We start from the raw sequence: 19,408 nt of genomic DNA on the forward strand, positions 1-19,408 counted from the left end.
ATCCAATTATTAAAGAAACAGCAACATTACCAAGAACAGCTCACTAAATATACAGAACTACATTACCTAGGTAGAGTTTATTGCAAAACCAAGAAAGAGACAGCAAACCTGAAGTCTGTCTTCCATTTCAGATTTGTATCACTTATTCAGCTGTCAGCCACTCATGCCCATACACACCCACACAACATGCAGCCCAGACACAGAAAGTCACTACCACTTTTGAGTTGCCACAGGCTCACAAGAAATGTTAAAACATTTCAGTAAAAAGTTAAAATGAGATCTTTTACCACAAGGACTATAAAATCCCCCCTACCCTTGGATTTCTAAGTTTGGGATTCTAAAAACCATACATGAAAAGGAGGAGTTATTTCAACAGCAGAAAGACTACCTTAAAAGTATCAAAGTAAGTTGAATGAGAATTAATGCAACTGAAAAAATTTAAAAAAAGAAAACCTGCATTGCACAGTCAGTGCTTTCATTAACACTGTTGATAAGCTCTAAACCTCTAAATGTAGTAGAGCATTCATTGGTTTTGATTAACCTTTAATTCAGAAGTTACATTAGAAAAAACAATTGTAGCAATGCTTTTGAGCTGCTAGTTTCATGAGGAAAAGTCCCTTTCAAAATCTCAATAAATAAGCTGACGTGTCAGGTTAGTTGAGGTTGTCATGCAAGACAAGTTACATAACCAAGACTAACTCAATCTTTATAATAAAGGCAACTTGCATTCAAAAATGAACTTTACCCTTACAATTTTATTCAAAGGGTAAGCATGAATTAACCCAGCTGTTTACCTGAATTACAAAAGTAACATGATTCAATATGAAAATAAGAAACTGTCTACAAATCTCTGACAGTAATAAATTGCAATATACAATGCATACAGGAGTTATACAGAGCAACAAACTCTTGTACAAAACAAAAATACTTTAATACCTTTAAAATCCAATTATTTCTTTAAAATCATCATGAAAAAGATTTGAGTCAGAACTCACACCTCAATTAGTCAAGCTTCTGGTAGCTACATTACAGCTATTTAATATACAAAGAGATAAATCTCTTCACCAGTCATTAAAACTGCCTCTTCGTTAGAGTTGCACAGGTTTTCCGTCTCATGTTCCCAGATGGAAAATTTTCTTCAAAATCATGAGAACTGAATTTGTTGAACACCAGAGATCTAGAGAAAGAAAATGCAAGCTTACATTCCACTGCACATTTTCTGAAGCTGCAGAGCAGTTCACAGCAAGCAGCCATGAATTCTCAGCGTTGGAATGGCATGACAGCCACCACCAAAGGACTATATAAAATTAATTCTCATCTTTCAGAACAGAGCAGCTGAACGAGTGTTTGGATTTTAGCAGCAGAAGGGAGAGTAGGGGACAAGATACAGGATCATACCTGTTGATATGATGTTGTGTAGACCATAACATTCTGCTGTTGGCCATCTGTGGTTATTAAGCCTGCTGGCAACTGGTTAGCTGAAAGAAAGAGCATTTTAAAAACATTAGGCAGGAATGCTTGATATACAGAGCCTTATTTGATGTGTCTGTCACCATTAAATAATTGTGGTCCACTCCAGGTCTACAGAGCCATTAATCTCCTGAGTTACCATCCTACACTGGTAAATTCACACTTGTTACCAAGTGTTACAGGTGAACAAGTTTATTCCCATTCAGAAGAAATACATAAAATCCAACTTGATTTTGTTCTGAGAGTAAGCAGAATGTCCAAACCTGCACACAGGCAAATGGAGTGGAGCTCACCACCCTGGCCACTGAAAAGGCCATCTCCAGTGCTCAGTATCCCAACAAGCCTGAAGAATTCAGTTAGCTTTGTTTAAACACAAAGTTAGCACTTGAGCATAGCCATGGGGGAGGAACTCAATTAAATCATTGTGCTGCTTTATAAATTGGGATCCATCAATACAGGGACTCCATAATACAGCTCCATGGAAGGCAGAAGAGAGGAACAGGAACAGGCAATGACAAAAAATAAAAGGCACTGCTAGAGCCTGACATTGTAGTGGTCGACTTCAGCACATCCTTCAGGGCACACAGAAGAGCTCTGATTTCACACAGGAAAGAGGAGGCCAACAAAAGGAGTAAAAAGTACTTCTGAGATACCAAGAGAAAACACAGGGAGTGATGCTCCAAAGTAGACCTTCACAAACATGTATGTTGAGCTCTCGCGCTCAGAGTAGATGCCTTACAATTGCTATTTGAAAGCAAAGCAGCACAATGATTTATACTGTAGGTTGTCACTCTAGCACATTTTCCCCTAGGACACAAATAATAAGGTTTTGTTCATGTAGTTACTAAATATAAACAAGATGTATAACCAATACAAAATTCTGAAAGCACAGCATAATCCTAACACTTTTCATTTGAAAGCTGATGTTTGAGGGTTTTGTAATTAGATTTTTGGTTAGTTGGTTGGGGTTGTTTTTATTTTTTTTCCTTCCTCTTTCATTGAACAAAATTTCAATTGCTTCAGTTTCAGGCTGAGAGATGCATGAAGATTAGTGAGAGTGGCTCTGGCAGGTCCAAAATTCACTGCCCTTTAATATGCACATTCCACATCCAACACAGTTTAATGGAGAGACCCTGACCCGGCCCTGGCATGAGGCCACCACAAAGAGCTGAGGGTTATGCCACAGAAGGACAGCTATCACTGCTACTGCTGCAGTGACATCATCATTCATTCCAGACAGAGCTATAACTGCCCCTGTGAAGGGAAAAACCTGCAGCACTTGACATGATCAGTTATTTAACATAATTTTTTTTTTACTTTTCTTTAATACTGCAACAGCTCCTTTGCATCCTTAATCCTGCCAGGACATTTGTAAGGTTGCTCTTTTCAAGTCACAGCAACCTAGAGTTTTTTCATAGAGCACTCTGAGGCTCCTAGGTCTGGAAGTTAAGAATCTAAATCTAAATATTAGAAGGGACCCTTGCAATATTTAGATTTAGATTCTTAATTTCCAGCCAGTTTTATAAGCTCCTCTTCCAGGCTAGAAGAGACCCAACAAGACTGCCTTGTTTTATGCAGCCAAAGTCAAACTGAGAGCGAAGTGTATTTCCAATCCTGAATAGGTCCTTTTAGCCCTCAGGCTTTGAATTTTTGCTAGTTTGGTGGTTTACTTACCAGTGATTTTATTACAAACTTAAAAACCTAAAGCTTGTCAGTAGATAGGACTAGAGCTGTCCTTTCTAATTTGTCTTCTATCAGGTTCAACATTACCAGCCCATAATATTTAAAAGCTAAGGTGGAGACTACATGCAAGAATCAGCACAAACAAAATCAGTGTAAATTCCAAAAAACTGTCAGGCTTTAATCCACAGTAAAAGGAAGAAAATTACATTGAATGGCTACACCCCACACCTTCTAGCTGCCAATCTGTGCATTCTTTTGAATGTAAGAAATATTAAGGTCTTTAGAATTAGACAAAGATGATTTTCTTCTCTGCCTCATTTCTCAAAGATGAGCTCCTCAAGTCAGTTTTACTTTTTTCCCCCAAGAGTCTTGCAAGTAGAATGGATGGGGCCTAAATATGTAGCTACTGGGGGAAAAGGAAAAAAAACTGTTTGCACCTTTCATTACAACCTGTGTTTAAGTGTATACAAGGACTAATATATGCATTTATAAATTTTTCACAATTAACATGAGCTATTACTAGTCCAGGATATATTCCTCAAGTAAGAATGTTGCCAGAAGTGCTGTATTTACAAAAGCTGTAGTAAGAACATAATAAATTAAAAAGTACTACTCACTAAATGCTTCTTCTGTGAGCTCCTCACTTAGACCATCTGCAGTTGTAACTGTTCCCCCAATTCCCTTTTCTCCTTTCATTGCCTAAGAAGAGAGAGCACAAAAAAAGCAGAAAAAAGCTTCAGATTTTTTTCAAAGCCCCAGGAACTCTAGCCAAGGTTTGAAACTTGCAGAAGAGTCACCGTGCAACAGCTGGAGCTTGAAATCCCAAGAACTGTAAAACTCTATGGGATTTGAGAATGTGCATATTACGTGAGTGTTTTTCATCTTAACCATACTCCTGAATCAAAAACTTGTGAAACTAGGACTGTGTGGTTTTAAGAAAGGCTTTTCGCCTTCTGCAGAAAGTTCAAAATCTGTGGTAATCCAGAAGGAGAATTTACAAGAAATCACAGAGTCTCACCTACCAAGAATGTTCAACATTTGCTTACCAACCACACACAAGCACCATCACCATAAACTAAGAGCTGACATTTAAAACCAAGATGTGGAATTTCTTCTCCCACATCAAGGACTACAGCCAGAAAGGATATCAGCATAGAAAGCCAAGGCCCTAAGTCATCTGCATGCAGTTTTACAAGTTTGAAGTTTGATGCTCTATGCTGTTACATAAGAATGTCTAGAAAAATAATGTGGGCATAAAAAAAGATTCTCTGCAACTGCTTGCTGCAGACAAAATACTCAATTACAAAACTGAAGCATTTCACCCTGAAGACAACCTTGCTGGAAGGGAGATTTAAAACTGATGAGCAAAGCTGTTTAACCCATCCATGCAATTAAAACCCAATCTAACTACTCTGCTACCACAGTATCTATAATCTGCAAAAATGATCAATTAAGAATGAAAGTATCACAGACCCACTTCAGACTTATTCGGTAAGAACTGGAACTAGTTAGGCAATACTTGCCTTTTTAAAAGCACATACAGCCCTATCACAGCATGTGCAACTGCTACACAGAACTGGAAAAAGCACACAGCACTACTCCAACTTTACATTACACCTCCTGTTACTCAGTTATTCAGCAAATGACCTTCTGGGAAAGGGAAGCTTCAAGTGCTGTCAGCAAAACAAATATGGTTAGCAAGTCTGAACTAAAAAAATCTTAGGTTTACAAAACAAAGAAACTCAGAAGAGCATCCTTATCTACTGGTCTGGCAATTTAGACAGGAGGAGGCAGACCAGAGAAAAAAAAATGAAGCAGAAGCAACTTCCTTTTTTGAAAAGGTCTAAATTGCTGAAAGGAATAAAGTCACTTTCTGCTACAGTAGGGAGAAATTAAATTAACTGTTTGGATCACATATCTAGCATGTACTGCATATCAAAAGCAAACTGAAGGACAGGCTAAAATAATAATTTAAAAAACCCCATTGAAGCAGATAGTTTTCCATGTGAATCATTATTCCAAAATGAGAAAAACAGCTTTTTTCTTTTGCAGACCTGAAGTCCAGACAAATAATAGGCGTTAGGCCAGTTCCTCAGAGGATGCAGTCAGTACATACTGACTGAACCCAAAGATCAAATTAAACATTCTTAATAGGCACCTTAAAGAGCAGAGCAATTTACTACCACCAATATATTAGAGAATTTATTCAGTTGAAAGCTTTAACTACTCTGAATCAGCAAGTCTAATCAAAATGCTTACTTCCTCCTTTTTCTGTCAACATCCTCTGGGAGTCAAGAGTCCTCTGGAATGCTTTTAAACATTACATTACTCCCTAACCAAGAGCTGTGAGATACTGTGCAAGTTAGCCATTGTACAGTTACAACAACAGAGAGCTAAGGATAAATGCAACCTGGTTAAATAAATGAGCAAATACCCATATATACCAACCTCTCTGAATTTTTGGAGGTATAACTTCAAAGGTTCAACATAGCTATCAAACCCCAAGGTAGACATGGCAAAGAGAATATCCTCTCCATTGATGGTCTTTCTTTTCTCTTGGTGACACCTCTCACTTGCTTCTGATGTTATAAAGCTGATGAATTCACTTACACACTCTTGTACACATTCCTTTGCATCCTTAGCAATCTAGTAAGGAAAAAAGTATTATAAAATTATTAATAAAGACAGAAGACTTTAAAAAACTCACCACTAACCTCCCAAAGAGTACACCAGATAATAGAGGAAACATCCCAAAGCCCAACGATAATACCCATTTAGGCAACACCTGCACAGCAAACCACTGGATGTCCTCACTCCTCTACATAAGACCAGCTGCAACGTGATTTTACCCATGTTTTACTATTTCAAGCAGCACAGCCAACTGCCAGGATCTCTTGAAGTCCTAAGCTCTATACAAGCTCTTACACCCAGATGCTTCTTGCTTTGCTTACCTATGTCTCTTCAAACCTGTTCATCACAATGTCACAGCCCACTTCCTCTTCTTTTTAAGAGACCTGGTAGCTCCAACCTCAGTCCATCACATTCCCACAAATTCAGCACTGACAAGTATTTTTATCCTGCCTAGATTCAAGGACTAGAATATACATCTAGCAGCAAGCCTTTCTAATGCTTTATTATAAATTTACCAAATATATATATATATATATATATGCATGCTCTGGTATAAATTTACCAAATGAGGATTCAAATGAAGCAACATATGCCCCTGGCAAGAATGGAGTAAGTAAATTTGATTACAGTTTTCAGCTGGACAAAAGTAATTTACCTGACTTAAAATTACAGCAAGTATTACTCATGATTACTCGGGGGGAAGCTGACAAGAATCAATAAGAAGATTATAATAATTAAGATTCTTCACATGAAAAGAACCTAAAAAATTGAAGCAGTAACTGTGTGCAGAGTCTTCACTAGCTCCTCCGATATTTTCAGACATGTAGGGTGAGATTTTTAGAAGTCATCAGTCAGCAGCTTCCATTGCAGTTTTTTACAAAAAACCATCCTTATTTTTCAAGATAGCTCCACATCCCATATGCTAAATTCTAAAGAAAAATCTCATCTTGATCACTAAAAATTTATGACAATATGAACTAGGGTACAGTTTTTCACAGCAAAGTTATAAATGTAACATCCAGATCTCCAGTAAGCCCTGAACACTATGAAAATACAAGCAGATGCGAGTAAATTATGTCTTGCTTCTATTTAGAGTGATCTCCAAAGAGATCAGTTTTAGCTGGAGGAAATGTTACTGTGGCTGGAATTGTATTGGAATACAATAGAGAAACAGCAAATCATAGGAGCCCTGCAAAGATTTAAGATAAACCAGTAGAATGATGAAGTACTTATACAATCATCAGCTCAGCAGAATGGATTAAAAAGTCTATTCTTAGAAGTAAGAAATAAACAAGGCTCTCAATATCTAGCCTTATCTGCTCCATGATATAAAGCAGACTTCTTATGTCACTTTGGCATTTGGGTATGCAAATATTTGGGCGATGGAAGGCTAACCATTCTCTTCCCTTCAGGATGAGCACTGAATTTCTATTTCAGCCAAAATTATTCACTTATTCCAAATCTTGTGCACCTCAATGAAAGCAGACTAAATCTCTCAGGAGAATTGCATAGAAAATATTCTTAGTGATTGGCTTGGTCTCAATCACTTCCTGCTCCTGGGGCTTTTTTCGCTTTCCTTTTTTAACGCTTTTCTTCAATAAACCAGCATCATTCGGAAAAATATGTTGTTCTAATCAGCTCAAGTTCACTGAGAGGAAGGAATAAAACTCATTAACACACTGTCTTTACTAGACAACAGTATTACCTTTCCTGTTTGGGGTATGGCATTTTTCATTATCCTTGCCACATTTGCAATTGGAAGATATATATCTTGTTCTCTGAAACTCTCTTTTGAACCGTTTGTATCTTCATGATCATTCATGCTGTCTTCTGTGTCTAATGAAATGAAGAAAAGTTAACAGAAATTATATTTGATAGACAACAGGCAATAATTCAGTTTAAAATCTTATACTGAAGGATGAAGAGCTTTGAAAACACAATGTGTTAACATCATAGAAATAATTTTAAAAATAGATGCAACATCAGGGTACCTTTATAAAGATAGCATTTAATCACATTATGCACAGAAGTGTACATGGCTGCTGATCAACAACCATTATTAATGCCATGCCAAAATACAAACTGCTTCCTATAACATAAATTTTTTTGAAATCCCCCTAAGGTCTCTGTACCAACATCAAAAAATCCAACTCCCCCCTTCAGACTGTAGAAAATGCAGTGAGGCATTACAAAAACAATGGCAAATTCTTAGCCTGAGAGAAGATAGCAGAGAATGATATAAGAACTGGAAGAAAATTTATGTATACACACATATGCAGAGAAATAGTAGCATTTGCTCTCTCACTTCTTACCATCGTGAGGTTGTATGACATAGTGACTGCCACCAATGTAATCTCCAGCAATTCCTAACTGAGACGCATCTGTTGTGGAGCTGTCACCATCCATCTACAACCAGAAGAAGGAAACCTTTCAGGTGTGATTGTTACATCACTAAGTGCAGCTATTACTCAAACCCAGCACAAACTATGAGATCACTTTATACAAAGCATAAATATTTTGCTATTGGAGAACAGCATCCCCACCGTCATTAATGAGTTGTACTGACAGTGGAAATAGTTCAACTGTTTTGTGTGGAAATAGTTCAACTGTTTTGTGAGGCTTTTCAAAAAACTCGGACAGAAGCACAGGCCATGACAGAATCATTTGGTTTATGTAGCACATAGCTCCTGTGAAAGTCTGACCAGAATGTGCAAGGTGTCTTGAACAACCCTCAAAACCTACACCAGCCCCTGTTCACTGAATGCTTTACCTATTAGTTCCTACACAGAATGCATCCTTCACTCACCTTTACTCTTCGTGTTGGTTTGTCAAGCCCACTGACAAACTTCTAGCCAGACCGCGGGACCAGCTCTGCATCCTCATCCTCCCTGAGACACCAGTTACTCCTATGTGCCTTCTGAGTCACATTTTAGCATTCCCTGGTCCTGCCCTGCCTCACTCTCTGGGCATCCTTTGGTGCTCTTCTCTCACGGTTCTGATGTGGTGGCCAACAAGAAGACTTCTTCATGAGGGTTTGGAGATGGGGGCAGCCACAGTTTAATAGGTAGCTTAAATGCCAGGAGAAAAAGGGAAGCCAAAAGAGCCTGTGCTTCCCTCCTTCTTACTGACAAACTACACACATGGCCCCTGGAGAGACAGAGCCCAGCTGACTTCACTCATTGACCCCACACCCACTGTGTGGGTACCTTGGTGTCTTTGAAGGATCTCATGGTTGTTGTCAGTGAGACCACAGAGCTCACGTTTTGCATATCCATGAAGAGGGAGAGAAGGGAGGGAGAGAGGGAGAAGCAATGTTGTGATTTTTTTACATCTACCCAGAAATATGAGCATTTAACCTCTCGCTAATCTGCACTTTGCTTGTGGCCACAGGGCTGAGTTTCACTTTGAAACCTTCCAGCAATGTCCGGTGTTACATTTGGCCAGAGATGCACAAATAACGCAAGCGCTGCTCACATTCCAACAACAGCTGGACAGAGCCTTAGGAGCTGTTCAAGAGAAAAAGACTATTCCAGCTCTTCTTCATTGAACAGAATATTACACACACTTCTATAAAGAATTTCAGGTCCCTTTTGCTGGGTTTTTGCAAAGCAAAAGAAGGTTCACTTCTTACACAGTAGCTCTACCCAAAGGAAGGGCAGTATTTTGGGCATTAACCTTCCATGTGCCAACCTTAACATAAATTCACTTTATCCACATTTTGCAGATTCTTTGTTGGGAGATTTAACTTTGCTTTTCAATCTCCCAAAGGGTCTGCAGTTTGCTTTCTCAGCTTACTGTAATGACAATGCAAGGATATCACAATCCTGCATGTCATTATCACCAAAACTGACATCACACATCATTAAGAGAATTGTGCCTTCCTCTCCTTTCTGCACTTTGAAAGAATTAAAATTGCAGTCTGGTAAATCCCAAAAGCTACCTCCAAAATTATGTTAGAGTTTTCTGGTAGTCTTCGCAGTTTCGGCTCTCTGATCCCTGATGGAATTTAATTTAGGATCTCAATCTTTACCAGCCCCAATACAAGGTATTTTTAATACCTTGATCTTTCTTTCCCTCTCTTTTTTCAATCTTCTGTGAAACATTTCTTCTAAATTATTTCCTTCCTCCAGGGTTGCAATATTCTTCAAATTTCTGCCATGATGTGATAACTGACTGGTTTCTGCTCACCTCTCCTGCAGGCTACTCCATCTGAATCTTTATTGCCAAGACCCAGCAACACTAAGAAATCATCTTACTTTCATTAGCCCAGCTTGCTTTCAAAAGACAATTCCTGCTTGAATCTCTTTCAAACCTGTGCTGCATCTACAGACATTTTGGTCATATTAAACTAATGCATCCTCAAGGTAATACCTTTGCTTCTATTTTTTTCTGTGCACATATTTCCAGATCTACTTACAGGATGTATTATTTCACAATTATTGGGCATTTGTGTGGACATTTATCAGCACTATGAATCTAAAATAGTGATTAGCAAAATTGACAGGAAACGTCTTGCAACAGAAAAAGACAGATCTGACTCAGATAAAGAAAAGAGGTACTGACAGCTTAACATCAACTGAAATTACTTCTGTTGGTATTACTTGAAGAAACGTTTTTAGCTGCCAGGACAACCTTGGGACAGGAGATTAGGGACAGCACTAACACCCTTCTGCATAATGCTCAGCATAACCAGGTCCTGATCCAGGCCCAAAGGATAATTCATGTTGGAAGTGGCTGTGGGAGGTCTCTACTCCAGCCCCTGCTAAAAGCAGGGTCAGCTCTGAGCTCAGAGCAGAGCACTCAAGGTTTTTTCCAGCCACATCTTGAAGGCTACCACAGACAGAGCTGGCCCAGCTGCTCCACATGCCTCCTCCAGCTGACCACACCGTGAGGGAAGGAGGGGATCTCAGCACATTACTTCAATCGAAGTAAGTTGATGGAAGAATTTCAGCCAGAGTTGTCATTCAATTCAAATCTAGATCCAGGCATCTGAATATAGCAACTGTAATTAATGTGCCATCCAAGTCACTCTACAAGTATTTCTTTGAGCCCGATGGATGACAAACACGACCTTGCAGGAAAATGTGGCCACAGCTATCCCAGCCATCTCATACCAAACAGTTATATGCTCACACATTACAGTTTTAATTTCAGATGTTCAAAACTCCAGTCAATCCCCACATTATCTGATTGTCAAGCTCAGGACAAGTTCTGTAACACATACAGCAATGTTCAGAAAATGAGAAAACAGTCTTCTTCTCCCTACACTGTTGCTAATTAATCCCCCTCCTTTAAAAAACAAACAAAAACCCCAAACAACCAATAAAACACCTCCAAAACCATGACACAAACTAAATTCTGTGTCCGTGAAGTTGCTCTGGAAAAGGCAGCAGTGCAATATAGCATAGAAACAACACCTCGCCTACACTAACTGCAGTCACTAGGAGACTAAAAAGGCCAACAGTTCTTATATTGGCCCATTTAGTAGGAAGATCTGCTACTTTAGATGGAAGTAGATGCTAGAACAGGCAAAATCCTGGGAGATCTAATCCTAAAAGGTTCAGGTGGGCAAGAATTTTCCTCTCAGATTTTGCTTTAGACTGCCAAATTGTTACAACTTGCTTTAAGGAGAAGTAGCCATTTGCAGATTATACATCACATTTGCATGGCAGTTTCAGCCTGCAAACATTGCAGTGCTTTTTAATACAAGAGCATCTCCTACCTCTGTGTGGCTGCCAAATTGCACAAGGGAGGGCTTCCAACACCTCAGTCCTCCAGCAGCAAGTGCAGTGCATATCTGCAGGAAGCAATTACTACAGGTTGTACATTATCCTCAGTTTCCAGTGCTAGGAAGACACTGAAGCTCCTCCATGGATACACCTGGACTGAATAAAGACTGAGAGCTAAGCACATCAGAAGTGACATGTCAGTCTCTAAAATGACCATGCCACTATCTGATTTTATCAATAACCAGGGAGAGTAAACAAGTACAGGACATAAACATTCAGCACTACACCGCAAAATTAAAATCTGAATACAGAGCAGCAGCACAATGCTTTCTGCTAGTGGTTTTCTGTTTGGTTTTTCTCTCTCTAATAATAAAAGAATATTACTAAGGATATATAAACTACTTGATGCATGGAAATCAACCAAAGAAATATGTTATAAGAGAAAATTTCAAGAGCATCAAAGAAGGTTCAGTGATAAGACGCACATGAATGAACACACAGGTCTACACTGACATTTGGTATAAATATTCTTGAGGATGCTTAAAAAAAATTTGCTCCTGTCAGCTGCTCATAACTCAGACCGTTCCTATAATATGTCTGTACTAAACTAATAAAACATCAGTATCTCAAAGTAAATCTTGCATCCTGTTTAATCTTATAAGCTCCCTTATGAGTGCAGTCAATATCAGTGGCTCAGCTAAATTATAACTAAAGAAGAATACAAGCCCAAGCCTGCTAGCACTGAGAAGAAGGGACTAAAACTTAGATCAGTATAAAAGGAAAAACAAAGAAGAAAAAAGAAATTCGAAGAAACATGATTTTTGTTTTCACAACGAGGAAGTTATATGGCAATGACTTACAAACTGCCCTCTTGAAGGGAAACCAAAGGCCTCTTGTGATTTAAGTATTTCATGTGGTATTTATCCATCCTGTCTCCCAAAATTGTTACCCTATGAGAGGGGCAGTGGAAAATGATATGCAATGAACTGAAGCACTTGGTACACATTCCATGCAGTCATGTCTGCCAAAGAAGCAGGACAGAAACAATAACTAAAGCTGTAGGTAGTAACCACATCATTCATTTTGCCACACTTTGTCACAAGAGATGTAAGGCTGTGAATCAGTTAATAACAGCAGAAACACAAAGTTTAATTTGAGCTTTCTGCACCCTTGCCTGTTAAGCAGAAAGATTTTTCCATTAAAAATGCACCTTTAATTTCCTTTTATTTTTCAGTGACTTCTGGGGATCCTAATTTCCCACTGAATTCCCACCTGCAGATATTTAAGAAATACCAACTGGTGAATGCATTCACAGGACACTGTTTCAGCAGACACATAAAAATATAATGCTAAATGCCTTTGCACATAGAACAAAACCAGATGCTGCATTCTCTCTCCGTCTCAGACTTCTCTAATCCCTTACATTCAGTGTTTCCCCCCACAGCAGAGTAACACTGAGAAAAGCAGATTGATGCTGAGAGGACTACAGTGTCACCAAGGCTCATTAGCATCTGGGCTGTACCAGAATCCTTCCCCTAGCCCATGGGGAGGAAACTTTCTCTTATGAAATCCAAAGAGGGTATTGGCACCTTTACACCTTCCCACTCCATGTAACAGTCTATCAACTTTATGTCTTATCTTAAAAGCTCCAGTGCCACTAACCACAGGCCCCCATCACATGGATCCAGCTCTGCTAGAGCAGCTGGTGACTCCTTCCCAGGCTGGCTAATATCCACAAGCACTGTTAGCTCCAATATATATGGCTGGACTAAAACCTCATGCATTTTCACATCAAGAAGGAGAGGGTCAGTGATACAGAGCAAGCAGGAGAAATCGAGTTTCCACACTTTCTCTTTTTTGGCAGTAGAAGAGAGAAGCTGGAGGAGAAAATAAACAAGATGAGCAGAGGAATGGAGGCAGTTTAATTGCTTTTGCAGAAGCTGGAAAAGGAAAGCAGTGCTGAACACACCAGCACCTCCTTCCTTCAGCAACCTGACGGAAATCCCCGTATTACCTTTCAATAGTAAGTTTTTGATACTTTTCTAGTATTTTTTTGTAAAAAACTAAGCTTATCTGTTTATTAAAGCAGCAATCCATAAATCCTGTCTTTTTCCTTTTAGAAGTTTGATAACATTTATAAGTAGGTAATTTTTCCTTTGTTGAGGTAGTAACTCAAGTATGCCAAGCAGCTTTTTTCCTCTAAAGCAACAGGGCAAGTAAGAGTTTTACAAAACTAGTTCAGACCAGACTGAACTAGTTTCAGACCAGACTATTTTTTGGCCAAAACTCTTGAATTTGCTGACACTTGCTTTTATTCTACCAATGTTATTTACCCATATTGTTTAGTATGCATATATATAGTAATGTTTTGCTCTTTTTACAAGCATCCTGCCACTAAAACATCAATTTCCAAATACTAAGTTTCTTCAAAGCACTACTGCAAAACTCTGTACTAAGTCAAGTTTCTTTCTAAGCAAAATTTTAAAGGTGGAGCACCATTAGACTTATATTTGAAAGCACTAAAGGAAGAACCTTGCAAACCTTTTTTAAATGTTGACAAAAGAAGGTATCAGACTTTCAAAGTTTCAGTGTTTAATGTTTCATATCTTGACATTATCTTAAACGTTACTTTTCATTCAATTTCTGAACATTGCCTCCCTTCATCTAATTATTACCACAAATAAGAGTTAAGCTTTGAACTGTGTGGAGGTCAAATCCTGAAGTCTAAAGAGTAACACCCAGTGCTTCTAACTTCTCCCAATATAATGCCATAGCTGTAAATCCCAATAGCCAAGACCATGTACAACCACCTGCTCAATGCATAGCGCAAAAGCAACTCACACAGGCCTCAGAAAGGTTCAGATCGAGCCATCTTGGGTGTCCTAGAGAACTGCAGATGGATCTTGCCTTTACATTGCAACTGTCATGCCACAGGCCACATAAGCAAAGAAAAACAGAAAGCAATCACTATCTTATTGTTTAGGAACAGTATGCTAATGATTATATATAGATACCATTTCTCCATTTCTGCCAGCCAATTAAAGCCAGACACTGAATACTGCCCAAAGTGGCACTTGCCATTTTCCTTTTTCCAACCATTTTCCAGAGCCGCTTTTGAGAAAGCTGAATTTTTTTCTTTCATTGACAATAACTGCCATCTACCAAGTTGCCAAGGAAAAGTTATTACATGTAATAGAGTCGATGAATAGGCTGAAATACAGCTTTCTGTGTTCCTCATTGCCTAAAAATGTCCAGATCATTGTTATCATTAATTTTGCCATCCCAAAAACAACCCAACCACACTAGGTAGCTTTTACCTGACAGCTCTTTTCAGAACACATCTTTTTGGCTAAGCCTCAAAGAAATTGGTAAAGCTAAAACTGATTTTCTACTGCTGTTGTACTGCAGAATATATATCATAGCTGCAGAAACATTACTAGAACACATGAATTTTTGTAGTTTTCCAGTATGATTGTCTATAGGATTGTTGTCAATACATTGACAGTACTCTTCAGGATCACCAACTACATAATTTCTGGAGGCAGCACAGTGGCTAACACACATAGGTATGCCCAAGAACACCTCCCACACGCCAAAAAGTTATGTAGACATATAATGGCAGGGTCCCGTCTCTCTCCCATCTGTCATGTGTGTCACAGGACAGCCACCCAGCTGCCTCTGCGCCACTGCAAGCTGATCGATCCCATTTCCTGATTTCATGCCCTTCAATGATGCAAACGCAGTTAGCGCTGGGGCACGGGGGGGAGGGAGGGGACGGGAAGGGACGGAGACGACAACGACACCTTCCTACTTACACCAACGGCCTCTGAGCCTTCCTGGTACCCAGCTCACATCTGTTCGAGAGGTAACTCGTGCCATTTGTAAACAAGGGGTCACGATAGACAAGACGACGAGTCCTCAGTTAATCAGCAACTTTATTGTTGATCACCCTGGCTGTGATTTCCTCGCTGCCCGCACCTGCCCAGGGGCGGCCGGGCGCCTCTGCCGGGCCCCCGTGCAGCACACCAAGGCCTCACATTCCCGCCCGCAATGCCAGCCAGGTACTGGCACCACATCCCAGATCCTCACCCTATGCTCCTCATCCTGCAAATACCGCCAAATCTTTCAGGAAATTTCGGTCCCGACAACGGCGCGGGGGGTACCGGGAGGAGAGCCCGGGCCGCTGTAGCGCCGCTACCCGGCTCATGGCCGGCTAGGGACCGTGGGCGTGGTGGGGGTCACGGCCCCTCGCTCCCGCGGCGAGGGGAGGGGGCTCGGTGGGCGGACACAAAAGAGCGCCGAGCCCGCTCCGCCCGGCGTGGTTGCCACAAAGCCGCGGCCCCGGGGCGCAGCGAGCGCGGCTGGCGCGGAGACGGAGGGGTGGCGGGAGGCCGCACGCCCCGCAAGTACCCGCCGCTTCTCAGCCAGCGGTGAGGGGTGTCGGCCGGCCGCGGGGCAGCTCCGCCTGCTGCCTCCGCCCCTGCCCTAGGCCGCAAAATGACACCGTAGCGGGGAGGGCCCCGCGGAGAGAGCGGGACAGCGGCGGGGGCAGCCGCCCCGCCGCCCCTGCCAACACCCCCCTCCCTGCTTGCCCGCCCGTTCCGCTCCCCTCCCCGCCCGCCCACCCATCCCGCTCGGCTCCCCGGCCCCGCGGCCCCTGCGGCTCCGGCCGCATAAAGCGACGCGCGGCCAGTGCGGGGCCCGGGGCGGCAGCCCCGCACTTCCTGGTGCCCGCGGCGGCGGCGTGGCGGCAGCGCCGGGGCCCGGGGAGGGAGACGGACATTTCATTCGAGCCTGCAGTGCAACCGGTTACCAATCATTGGCCGGAGCCAGGCACAAACCTCCAGTGCGGCCCTGGTTGGCTCCCTCCGCAAATCGGCTGTTTGGTTGGACGGAAAATGGCTGCGAAGGAACCAGTCCCAGCGCGGAGCCTCGCTTCCCGCAGCCGGGCTGCCCTCCCTCCGCGCCGCCTCCCCGCCACTCGTGTCGGCTCTTCCCTCAGCGCGCCCCCTCCCGCCGGGCAGACCCTGTCCGCCTCCTTTATGGAGCGTCTGGGCCGGGGGGCGCCGATCCCGCCCCCCCTCGCGCGGGGCTGGGGCACAGCGGCGGCCGTGGCTGCCACAGAGGGCTGTCCCTGCCACAGGGCTCAGTCCCGCAGGGCTGCTGCTGGCGATTGTATAGAGGGGCCTCTGACCAGGGGCAGCTCGTCCTGCGGCGTCGGTCTCACAGAATCACACATGGGTCAGGCTGGAAGGGACCACAGTGTGACAGCTGGTCCAACCTCCCTGCTCAGGCAGGGTCATCCTGGAGCACAAGCACAGGATTGCATCCAGGCAGTTCTGAAATATCTGCAGTGAGGGAGACTGCAGTCTCCCTGGGCTACCTGTTCCAGTGTGTAGTCCCCACACAGTAAAGAATGTCTTCCTTATGTTCAGGTGGAGCTTTCTGTGCATCAGTTTCTGCCCATTGTCACTTGTTCTACTTGCTTGTTACCATCAAAAATGCCTGGCTTCATCCTGTGACCCCGTCCCTCCAGATACTGATGGACATTGATGAGGTCCCCTCTCAGTCATCTCTTCTTGAGGCTGAACAGGCCCAGCTCCTCCAGCCTTTCCTCATAAAAGAGATGCTCCAGTCCCCCAGTCATCCTTGTTGTCCTGGGAGATGGGGGCTGGGGGAGAGTGGCCAGCTGTGTCCCACTGGCCTTGTCCCTGGCCTCACGCCCCTGTTGCCTCACCAGCCTGGTCCCTGTTGTCAGCAAGGCAGGCACCATTGTTGTGAGAATTCCTTAGATCTATTCTAATCTGTCTTCCACCTGCATCAAGATTTACCAGCTGAGAGAAGAACAGGTTATCTCCCCAGTGACTTCCTACATTTTGTGCAGCCTGAAAAAGAGGAGGCATGGCTCATGGAACCGAGGTCCAACCAACCATTTGGTGGAATAGAACCTTAGGTGAGGGGATCTGTGGGTGTGTATTACTTTCCCCTTTCCCCCAAAAAAAGTAAAATTTCACTGGAAACCAAAAAGGATCCTTTCCCCCTGGTGATACAGGGCTTAAAGAGAACATTTTTCTTCCACTTTTAGGCTTTGTTTTGAAGAAATACAGGCTGCTGAGTGAAGATATTAGTTGGACTGACTTCTCCACTGAGATTTATAAACCTCTCTTGTGAAGCATTTGTATGAAACACTTCATAATCCACCAGTCCCTCCATTAATTAGAATCAGAAAGGGCCAAAAAGCAGCCAAAGACATTCCACACATATGCCACCAACATGTGTGTGTGCAATCTCTCAATGGAGGTAATAAGAATATTTTTGGTTTGTGCAATTCTTAATAACCTTCATTATTTGAAGGTCTTAAGTATTTTAACGAAACTAGTATGAAACTCACATTTCACAGTAGCTTCTACTAGCATCCTCTTCTGGTTAATATCTGATAAATACAGTACACACCTTTCCTAACTCTCTTCTGGTACTGGGGTTTACACAAAGCAAACTCATTTCCACATGGTTTCACACAACAACATTAGTTTCATGTGCTTTGATATATCATAAAGATTTCAATTCACTCCAAATGTTCATGTGTTTGGATTGTTTTGAGTTTAAATTGAAACATCAAGCAAGAAGAATTTTGCATGGCTATGGGTTTTTACTGCAAATGCTATATGCAGCTTAATGCTGCCTCATGGGTACTGTGAGGAGTAATTAGTAATTTTTTTTCTTTTTAAATGCCCAGAAGATGTTAAGTAATGCAAGAATATTCACTAAGTTTGGGACCTTAGGGGATGCATTTTTCCCTTTATCTATTTTATAGCTTGTGTTCACTAAGTACAATGCTGTGACAATACACTATTAATCTGTGCACTCTTAAGATCTTTGGGTGGATTTTGTCATGTCAACCCAGAATTTCACAAGTGATTAGAAAGACAAATGCTGACCAGTGTGCAGGATTTCAGGGCACAGAGTAGGGAGTGCCCTTTTTTTGAGCTGCTAGTTTCTAGTTTTGAATCTTCTTGAAAACACAGCCCTCAAATTTTTCTACTGCATTTTTTTCAAATTTGAAATGAAAATATTGTTTATCCTGTGGTTTTTGCACTGATATTTATCAATGTTGTGTTGATAGAAAAACTACTTAACCTCTTCTACTCAGCACTTTTCTTTAGCATAACGGGAACATGTTTTCACTGTTACTGGTGACAGAACAGCACTCAGTGGTTAAACTTGTCAGCCAGCTGGAGCCAGGGGATCCAAGATAGCATTTCCATTTACAAACATTTTATTTTGTGTTCCTCCATTAGTAACAATTCCTGTCACACACACATTTATTTTGTGTTCCTCCATTAGTAAAAATTTTTATCACACACATGTAACTCAGTCTTCGATCAGTTTGTTATTTTATTCCTATGCTAAGTATATTCTCAAGCTCCATATTTTGTGAGGCAGTGATCTACTTCCTGAAATTGTCATTCTGTGCCTAAAATTTTCAGTGAGGAAATAAAAATCTTCGGATATTTTCTGTTCTACTTAGTAGGTGTTAGCTAAGGTGAGCAAGTATGTTTCTTTATAACAGAACAGACATATCAGCTTGTTCCAGAATGTGCCTTACTTGTGTTGTGGACTCTGACATTTGGGAAAATAAGCACTTGAAATAAGAAATTCTGATTTTTGTAGAAATAGCGTTGGATGTAGGGTGGGTGAGTTGTTCATCTAACTTTCTCCAGAGTTCTCAAAACTGTGAAATTCTTAGTGTAATAGACTGGAAATAGGTCTGTCATCAAACTGTGAATTCCATGGGGCGTCAGGAACTGGTATTCATACTTCATAGTTATCATTCTAATGTTCATTGTCTTCCTTGTTTTTGTCAATTGGAGAATTCTTATTTGTATTCAACGATC

At 41.5% G+C, this 19,408-nt stretch overlaps 1 protein-coding gene across 4 annotated transcripts; it reads right to left on the bottom strand.

The window, feature by feature from the left end:
- Positions 1-526: 526 nt before the first annotated feature.
- On the bottom strand, positions 527-16,508 carry NFYB (nuclear transcription factor Y subunit beta). Of its 4 annotated transcripts, none has more exons than XM_071422659.1 (7): positions 16,355-16,508; positions 8,097-8,190; positions 7,490-7,620; positions 5,602-5,799; positions 3,771-3,852; positions 1,399-1,478; positions 527-1,177 (listed from the first exon to the last, which is right to left on the bottom strand). In XM_071422659.1, the coding sequence occupies exons 2-7, from the start codon at positions 8,188-8,190 to the stop codon at positions 1,145-1,147; spliced, it is 618 nt and encodes a 205-aa protein (XP_071278760.1). In that variant the 5' UTR covers positions 16,355-16,508; the 3' UTR covers positions 527-1,144. The 4 variants fall into 4 exon arrangements, with proteins under 4 accessions (XP_071278760.1, XP_071278756.1, XP_071278759.1 ...); XM_071422655.1 differs by lacking the exon at positions 16,355-16,508 and adding an exon at positions 15,603-16,056; XM_071422658.1 differs by lacking the exon at positions 16,355-16,508 and adding an exon at positions 14,355-14,374.
- Between the last annotated feature and the right edge of the window lie 2,900 nt (positions 16,509-19,408).

The sequence above is a fragment of the Agelaius tricolor genome, unplaced genomic scaffold (genome assembly GCF_023055355.1).
Source record: "Agelaius tricolor isolate 1412-34295 unplaced genomic scaffold, bAgeTri1.0.p SCAF_3, whole genome shotgun sequence".
In the NCBI taxonomy this organism is placed as follows: Eukaryota; Metazoa; Chordata; class Aves; order Passeriformes; family Icteridae; genus Agelaius; species Agelaius tricolor.